At 42.6% G+C, this 9720-nt stretch overlaps 1 protein-coding gene and 1 long non-coding RNA gene across 2 annotated transcripts in view; one reads left to right on the forward strand and one right to left on the reverse strand.

The window, feature by feature from the left end:
- Nucleotides 1-9720, reverse strand: part of Nrk (Neurospecific receptor kinase) — a gene marked incomplete at its 5' end in the record, with an annotated part of 31362 nt that overhangs the window by 5039 nt on the left and 16603 nt on the right. The window contains 1 exon segment of the mRNA XM_022838651.2: nucleotides 7067-7309. Within this exon segment, the coding sequence (XP_022694386.1) occupies nucleotides 7067-7309 (243 nt within the window).
- The window catches only part of LOC111263522 (uncharacterized), a 14943-nt gene continuing 7503 nt past the window's right edge, over nucleotides 2281-9720 (forward strand). Inside the window, exons 1-2 of the long non-coding RNA XR_002682277.2 lie at nucleotides 2281-2358; nucleotides 4908-5053. This is a non-coding gene — a long non-coding RNA (uncharacterized LOC111263522). The remainder of the gene's footprint in view (nucleotides 2359-4907; nucleotides 5054-9720) is intronic.

Here is a 9720-nt window from a genome sequence, read left to right on the forward strand (position 1 = left end):
ATCTATTAGAGATATATTTAAAGGTGGCGTGTTATCATCGAATGATCTTAGGCTCGTTTGTCGCTTTTATAGAAATTAAAAGCTTCAGCCGCCTCTTGATAAAAATTTTCCGCTGTGAAGCTGACAGCTTGTCCAGCGTGACCCTCGTTACCCGGTGCTCACACAAGGCCGTATAGTACGTGCGCTTGACTCACTCCTTTTGCCTGTGCTAGCAGGCAATAAAAGATATTCCGAGTTCCTTTTCTTCTTTTGCATGCTGCACGTAGACTGGAGAATAGGCTGGTGACGATCTACTATATGCAAATGTTTAAGGAAAAATGACGAGAATATGTGACTTCCGTCAGCCACCCGGAAAACAGTTTTTAATCTATAACAAAGAGATTACATTCACGGGTATAAAATGGCGGCAAATAACAAATAAAGATTCTCACATAATACGCAGACTGGCGACATATATTTAAGGAACCAGTCCGACCCCAACTGGCACGCAAGATATACTACACAAAGGTAATCATAATATACGGACTAATATGTAAATATGTATTTGTATGCAATGGATGTACGTCTGGGGATCTTTTGTGGGAGGAGACCTTTGTGGGGAAGCCGCAGTAAAAAAGACATTCCGCCTACACAATGAGATGGTAAGGCAGTATCGCCCAGTGGAACCGCTTCTTCACAATGAGACTGCTAGCGGCTTTCGGTGGCTGTGTTAACCTAATACTACGTATTCGAATAAATAGAAGACTGGGTATTGTACGAACGAAGAACATCATTCCGTGTCATCATGGCCTGAGGCTATAGGCAATAATTGGCGTAGACGATAGATACTGTTAGACACTCGTAAGCTGTTGCGATCCTCAATAGTTGGCACTGCGTGTCTCAATTCCCTAATCTCTCGAACGCCAGTCGGGAAAGAAGATAACCTTGTCTTATGCCGCACGTTATCAACGGTGTATCTACACCTGGACGACCTTTTTACACTATGTCCTCTATAAAGAACTGCTCATTTATCGAACTATACACAGGCCAGAAGGATAGGGTCTTGATATTTGAATCATCGGGTTGCTGAAGTGATTCAGTACTAATCGTAATCTAAATCAATGGATGAAAACATCAAATATATAATGATCACTTCATAATAAAAAACTGAATAGCTCGGATGTGTGCAGGCACAAGTCGATACGGCCAAAAGCTCCAAGACCGACTTATGTATCGGGTCCCTGGCACGACCTTGTAATTCCTCAGTGATTACAGGCTTATGAAAGCTAAAATTCGTTTCGGTGATGCTTCTGTGACTTCCTATAGGGATTCAGTACTCTTCGTCAAAGCTTCTCACTGAAGCAACGTACACATTTGCTATCCGTAGAATAGAGAAGGCGTTAAAAAGAGCACAACGATAACGATTACAACAACCGTCAATAAATTCGTTGCGCCAGCTTCGATGTCTCCAACGTCTCCAAGAGACCAGGAAGGAAAATAGCAGGAATATCTCTGTTATACCCGTTAATCCGTTTGCATCAATAATCATACATCTAACATGTAATTTAAACCGTCCACTGAAAACTGAAAATAGGCCGATACTTCAAATATATACTGGCTACTTTTACCGAAACGGTTCCCGTTAAGCTTAAGCTCAGCATCCGAATATAGATAGACAATGTAAATTATCAATTCAGAGAACAACATCCTAATATAATAACATTACCTAAAGTTAATTAAACAATATACATACGGACAACGAGAGGTAATGGCCCTAAAGAATGCCCATTGTAGCTAGTCAACGTTGATACGTATTGTACGGCAAGACGGAAAATACGGCTACAAGAAAACCTCGATCTGGTTTGGTGTAGTGAAGTCAAACTTGGAATGATTTGATGCTATATACCACATCATTAACTCAGTACAATTGGTAATTGATGATATTATCAAAATGGCCATCATTAACTATTTGATGGTTTCAAGATCAAGACCACTGTAGCTATTTAAGTTACATAACGTATGCAAAGTTGTGCTGTGTGTATGGAAGCGTTGCTGAAAGTTTATTACGCTGCCCTTAGAAATAAGAGTAAAGGCTGGATTGAAGAAAAGCTCATTGCCGCTAGTGGGCTTTAGCGGATGTGACCTCGGTGTTTTTGCGGCTTATATGCCAAGTACATAGAAGTCGGTTTGTGATTGGTCCTCAGTCTGCAAAATGGGCGGAGTTCCTTTGGGATCATCATCATTTAGTACCACAGTACCCCTTTTGGTTCGTTGCAGCTCACCCACAACACGGCAATTTGCCCGCCATTCATGCCGCTTCCAAGGGTGTACAGTCAAAAGCGGTGCGGAACACGATATTTGGACATTTACCAGAAGCAGGTTGGTGCGAAGTAGCCCGTGTTTTTTCTGCCAGCTTGACTATTTTCTTTCGAAACGAAAGAAACGCTCGCTAATGATTCAAACTGTACGTGGCAATAAGTCGGTCACTAAAACGTACCTAATTTACTTAAAAGTCGTGACGAAAAATGACGGCCGCTGTTTATTGCAGCACTGTAATATTGTAAAAGGAACAATTTGTGGTTATCGAATAACAAACTTAGCTATATTACAATCGTGAGGCGGTAGCCCACAGACAAATGTATTGAGGACTGAGAAACTGGGGCTGTTTTGTTCCCGTGATTCGAATTAGTAGCCCAGTTACGTGATGATCGAATAAATATCGGATTTTGTAAATTCGTTCGATATGACTAATGTGCGACTCAGAAATTTGTACGCTATTTATATAATATCTGCATGTGAGATTTAGTTCACTAAACTTCTTGTTGTCTTCATGACTTGAATGGCCGTTCATCGTAGCTATAAGACTGGTATCCGTGAAATGTTAATAAGCGAAAGCGAAACCATCAAGAAGAGAGCGCAACTCTAAATTTCAGCTTCGTGAAGTAAGTATACCACTACAAAATCTCACTGCGATCGTATGCGAGCGGCTTATCCTGGAAGCTATAAAGGGAGAGAGACCGTGCCCAGTTTCTCTCTGTGTATGCATATATGACTGTAGTACAAGAGGTCTTTCACCCCATGGCTCGGTGGACGCTTAGTTTCCTTTCATTGGATTCGGATATCGATCACAGAGCACCAACGCTCTCGGACCATCGACCGAGCCACCTTTGGAGTTTCCTCAGTCTTTCTAGCTTCTCTTTGTACTAGTTCCTTCGAAGTGCTGACTCTGGCGCCCCGCTAGTTCGAAAGCTCCATTGGAACACATGGCCGGTTCACATGGATACAATAGCGGCCTGTGTTAATCTCGACCGCCCTACACATGCATACATATAGACACGCAGCGCTAAAGAGTCAGGGGTGTGGTGGGGGATTGCACCAAACCTCTGGTCGGGTAGAGGCCTCTATGCTATGCAAAGACTTGTGAATGAACACGCCGTTGCTACGACTGCTACTGATGCTTCAGTTGATGCTAATGATGACGATAGCGACGTTGATGTAGGGGAAAGGAGAGGCCACTAGGGACGTACTCGCTGACTCTGTTCGTTACGTATGCCGGCGTAGCGTAGACGGTGCGAAGGATCGAGAGTTAAAGGGGCGCTTGGATTGCTTCTAATTGTTCAAGCGAGCTGTCGGAGAGACACGTCAACCGGCTTAGAACAATACGATTCTCTCCGCTTCCGCCGCCGCATAATCGACAAATAGTGCTTCTGCTGCTGATAGTATGTACGGAACGAAGTCGTAGCTGAATCAGAAACGAGAGTAGCAGGCTGGTAATAGGGCAAGTGGTAAACACAAAAAGGCAAGGAACCAGCAAGGGGGGCAGACAACAGAACGGGGTCGAACAAGCTATTCTCTATTTTCTCACGTTGGAGAAAAAGAAAGGTGGGCGTGCGCCTTTTTGAGTACTCGGAACGTCTCTAATCTCTTAGTTTGTTTCCCCAATTCGGTAATACTCGTACATTCTATATTCAATTTGCTTTATTCTGGATGCTTTTTTAAGGAGCGAAGACGATTTCTTTGTACTATGCACAAGTGAACTAGTACATTTGCTGCCTAACAATTGTCGCTTTATGGCAGAAAAAGTCTTGGAAGGAGGGCAATTCGCTTCAAATGTAAAGGCCATTTGAGAAGGCTAAAAAGCCAGACTTGAGTTTGTTTTAAATGTTTTCTAACCTCGCCTCGTACTTCAGCCGTTAACGGAGCTAGTAGCGTTAGGCGAAGAGCTTGCTTAGATATTGATATATCAAGCATGACGAAACACACAGATTCTACCCGTGGACTGATTTATGGAGAATAAGACATTGTACAAATCAAATACATCGAATTTTTTCAAACAGCAACTAATGAACCTGGACAGCCAGAAGGATTACGGGTACTCTTTAGTACAAAGAAGAAATTCGGCCTGAGCTTCGATTTGAATAAAATAGATACTTATTATTATAGTATATGTTATTTTTCTTTCTACTTCTGCATGTTTGCAGTGTGTGTTCCTTGGCGGAACACGAGACGGGACTACTGCAAATAACCTTTTAATAAATTTAGCAAAACAAACAAAGAAAGCCGGGCAATTTTAGCGGATCTATCGTATCCCACTGGTGTAAATATCACTTCATGAAAATAAATATATAAAGAATATTAACAAATGTCTTGTGTTTGGCAAGCAGATCTATTGAACCTTATTGCTGATATGTTTTTATCTAAGGAATCTTGATCATTAGGCGGTCTCAGTAACATTATACTGCGAGCAATCCAGCATAGTATGCCACAGTTACATCTCAATATCTTTTGCAGTTACTAAATTAAAATTTCACTTGGTCTGCTTCCTGTGGGAACCCCTCACGAGAGCCCCACTTTGAATGTAACATGAGTGAGTAATAACTTACCTAGGTAACTTCTAATAAATGTGTTTGATTTTGTTTTATTTCCAGATTTAACCCGCGTTGATAAATTGTGTATCCGCTACGAACATTCATCTAATTATTATTAAATGTACCTACCAGCGATAACAAAAGCCAGGGCGATGTATCTGCAAAGATCCTTTGAGCCACGAACTAAAGCTTGGGTCGTCTAAAATGTAAGTGGCGCGTAAGCAACCACGAAACATCTTAAGGACTAACAAATACGGCAGTCTGTCCATGTCTGTCATAATCTTACTTTTCCGGCGGTACGGACACAAAACACAATGCTTTCTTGAGGCCAGTTAGTAAAATTATTATCTGTTACGCTTTTCTTTGACATATTTTGTTCTTTGCATTTGAGTACCCCCTGCGCATGTGCTTGTGTGTCTATGCGCTGGTTGATGTCAAAATGAACGCCAAATGACATGTTCATTTTAAGCGGGTGACTAATCTGCCGCCCATCAACCTTGCCGGGTCCTGCTGCTAACTCAGCCTCCGATCTATGCTTGTGATGGCCGGCATCGCCATCGTGATGACGTTAAACTCCACATTGCAGTCCTCTATTCCAAAGTGCTCCTCGTCTAGGGTCGTCTTGCCTGGTGGATATGCATGGGAAGGGGAAAAAGGGAAGGTGATGGCGATGCAATCGCCGTTCTTCCTGGTGGAGTTCTCTGGGGAAACGGCGACCACGGGGTGGCGGGCCCCCCAGACCAACGACATGCCACCAGCAACGACCGCACGAGAAAGGGACGGGTGACATGCAACGGGCGGATCCACCAAGCATAACCACCCTCGCGAGAACCTCCCAGCAACGCCCCTGAAGATTCCCTTAACTCCTGCCGTCGGGTTGGCTGGCCAGAGAAAGCGGCGACGACAGCAGCAGGCTTCCTGTTGGGTACTGAGTACCATCGGGGGAATGGAAAAAGCAAACTCAGACTCCTCGGAGAAAAATAGGTAAATGAGACCACTTTTTGGTTGATGTAAAGCTTCCAGCGAGATGGGAGTGTAAGTGGACTGCATGGAAATTAAAAAAAGTCCGATGCCCATGAGCGGTGCGGTGAGCCTACACTGAAATCCACTATCACTTTTTCACCACCCAACTTTACACCGGTCCTGCGGAATCGAGTGGTGAAAGCTTCGTAGGCTATGCTTCGCTGAGGCACGTCATCGTGTCTAAATACATGAGACTTTGCGGGGCATTAAGAGAACGAGAGGGAAAGAAAGAAACGGCGGCAAATTTTGATTGCGTTGTAGGTTGATAAACTGGAAAAATCCTGACGGAGTGCTGTCTGGGTACTATCCATGTTACGAAGTCATCTACCGTTGGCACAACAGCAAACATTGTTCTTCGAAGTATTGAAAATGTCGTCAGTATGATAAGTTCGAAAGGGGTGAGTTACTGGCGCGGCAGTCGTGGAAAAAAGTCGGACTGGAGTCGATAGGAGGAGTAAAAGAAAATAGGATAATGCTTTCATTGGGAGCCGCTTCATTAGAACTTATTCATGTCATCGCTTGATGAGCTTGCGATATGGTCGTGCTTGTGATTTCATAATAGATATAGATTGTAAAAAGCTAACTGGATTAACTATACATATGACGTAACCGGTTCTGTTATTAAATCCAAGGTGAAATATATAAAAGTCCCTGGTCTTAAATTATATTCAATATTCTTTCTTCAAAATATAGTATATCATTTGTTCGTTTATGTTAACTGTCAGGTGACGTAGGCTTGAAATATCAGATACGTTGCAAAAAAAAATATAATTATTTACCGTTTTCATGCGAAGTAAATATCCCTTTATAGGTATTGCATAGAGTAGTTTCTACTGCTATTACTACTACTGCCACTACTACTACTATTATTAATCATGTTAAAACTGTAATGATAAACCAACGATCGACCTGCAGTAAACAAAGTCAAGTCCGGATATTGAATTGCAGTTGCATCTTTGTACTGCATCAAAGTTGAATGTTGATACGAAGGACTGCTCACTCGGCTTCCAGCAAAGTCAGTGAAAAAGCCTGGTATGACGATGTTAGGAATAGCACGTGAAGGCTAACGACAGAGGGTCGTATACTGCGTAAATAGTGGTTCAAGCATGGTCCATCAGCTTGTCCATTTATAGAAATATTCTTTGAAGGAAAAGGCTGTAAGCCACAGACTGATGACGCCAGCAGATTTTGCTTACCGCATTGGGGGATGTCACAGTGTTCCCATCGACGGCGCGGGTCGGTTGTATAGCACCAAGGTGAAGGTTCTTCGCCTCCAGCATTTCGACAGTAGTTGTCCGCATCATGGATTTCAGGAAATACGTTTGGTGGCCGATTATGAGAATGTGGCTCCTGGGCGTCCCAAGGCTGACAGGGTATACCTGACTTCGTAGTGTTCACCCGGCCCTGATAGAAACGACCTCGGCCACGAACACACGTAGCTGTCGCAGGAACAACACACGAATTGCAAAACACAAGAAAATGCATATAATTATATAACTTAAATTTAATTGGCAATATTAATCGTACTTTCATATTTAGTTGCATTCCCTCTCCTTGCGGTGATGGCTAATTTGGTATACCTATTGTCGTTATCGTTCATGCTTTTCATATTGTCAAGTTGAACTTGAATCTTGCGACAGTTACATTAGTAGAAATAACGGAGGACATTGACTGTTAATCACTTAACTACTGAGAATAAGAATTATTTCTCTAGGTACAGTTAATCCGCCTTTTGTCCTCCAAAAAATAGTTCTTTGAGAGTCAGCTAGGACGTGCCATTACTAACAACAGCACCTTTTTAGGACAAAGCTAACAAGAGAAGAACGCTCGTCTAAAAACTTAGGGGACGCTTTTCAAAAAGGTTGGAACGACATAGGCCAAATTATCTGGCCACTAGCCCTAAAAGGCATCTTAAAAGAAGAACGTGAATAAATGCGATAATGAGTTTAAGATTCGAGGCCATTAAAACGTATCGTGCATGAAGATGAAGAAAAGGTCGTAGAAATAAGGAGAAAAAAGGGGGGTGGACATGTCTAAGATAAAGACTCCTTCTAATTTGGAGCTGAAAAGCATCAAGAAAAAGTCTCAAAAGGGGACTACACTATGAATCCGCCCGTTAATGATACAGCGCTTTCCTATGCCCTGTTTTTGGGTAAATAGAAAAATTTGCAAATCTAATGTAGATTCCTTCACATGCCCGCACTTGGTTTTCATCGTTCAACGACCAAATGTGAAACAGTATTATGTAATGGAATAATTTTTATCTCAATTGCGTTTTATGATTAAGAATGCAAAGAAAGGATATTTCTACTTTTCATGAACTAGAGAATATATTCCTATATATGTCGGGGTTTAAATCCAAACTTAAACTTAGCAACGCAAATATTATCTACTTTTCTCTCCTGCATAGCTACAAAAAATTCATTTTCATTATACCTTTGTTGTTCAGGATAAGTCTACCAAGTTATGGCTTAATATCCAATAGAAGTTCCGTGTCAGTGTACCTCGAGAGTAATTCTCGATGATTCGAGTTAGGAGTTTTTATGTCATGAACACTCCTTCTGCTCGTGGCAGGGGAAAAGGAGAAATAGGGTCGCTCTTTATAATCCTTTAAGCAGGATACACTTCATTGCAGCTGCTGAAGTCCATCCACGAGAAGGTGATGCTAGGACGATCGCTAGAGTAAGTATATTCGCCGTCTACCGATCGTAATGAAAGCAGACTCAAACCGAGTAGCTACAGCTGTGGGGGGAGCTAGTGGTGGCGTTAGCGGTGGGAGGGCTGTCATACGAAATATTTGCCAGGAAGCGACACATTGGCACGCCGCTGCCAATCGCCTGTAGGCTCACCACGTTTGTCTAGTTTTAGTAGCTCGAAGGGAATCCCACAAAAGCACGATAAGTCCTACCGCTTCCCGCCTTCTAAATCGTAGCGTGACCTGGGGATATTTTTCCCAATCTTCTCTGTATTTGTTATACACTCTGTCTTTGCTTACAAACCAACCAGGTGCCCCTTTATCATCCACGGATTCCGCGACGACAGTGGATGGGCAAACAGGGAGTAGCAATAGATGTTGAAGTGCGAGTCATGTAGCGGTCGCTGAGAGAATTGGAGAATCTCCAAGATGGCCACGACTGGCTAGCTGAAGACCAAAGATATTTTGTGAGCAAAAAAAATCTGTTACGAGGAGATTTCACTTCGCTATCCTCTCAGGACCAATTTCTCCCACGGTGGTTGTACCAAACGGACGAAGGAATTCCTGATGGTGGCAACGGACTCAAGTGATCGTGAGGCGATGAGTGGATAACGGGCTTTACCTAGTAAGGTAGGTAGGTAAGAGTAGCTTTGACAACCGGAAGGACCAGGCTGAAGGAGTGAAGGTGATCCGTCTCAGAACCTGAAGGAGTACTTGACTTTGTACACGGGCGGCCGTCCTGAACTTCGGTCTGCTCGTTGGTCATATTCAGTGGTAAAGGAACATCAAGGAAAGTGCCTCAAGTGGATAGAAGTAGAACTTAATGTAGATGAATTGAGTGACGAACCAATGATGATGTCGTGAGGCCTACCGCGAATATAAAGATAGATTGGATAAGCTTACATCTTTGCTGTCACAATAAAGTTAAAAAATACAGGCGCATAAGCCGTGATAAATGACCTCATCATTGCGAAGCGCGAAAAACAAAATATCCTCCTGTCTATTTTAGCAAATGCTTCTTATGGCAAGACCGTAGACATCGCGATACCTAACAATGAATACAACTTATAGGCACCACTAATGCCACATTTGAAGGACAACTATCCAGTTCAAAACTACTTCGTCTATTGAATAAAAACGCACACAGTATATATT

Source organism: Varroa jacobsoni, unplaced genomic scaffold (assembly GCF_002532875.2).
Source record: "Varroa jacobsoni isolate VJ856 unplaced genomic scaffold, vjacob_1.0 scaffold_78, whole genome shotgun sequence".
NCBI lineage: Eukaryota > Metazoa > Arthropoda > Arachnida > Mesostigmata > Varroidae > Varroa > Varroa jacobsoni.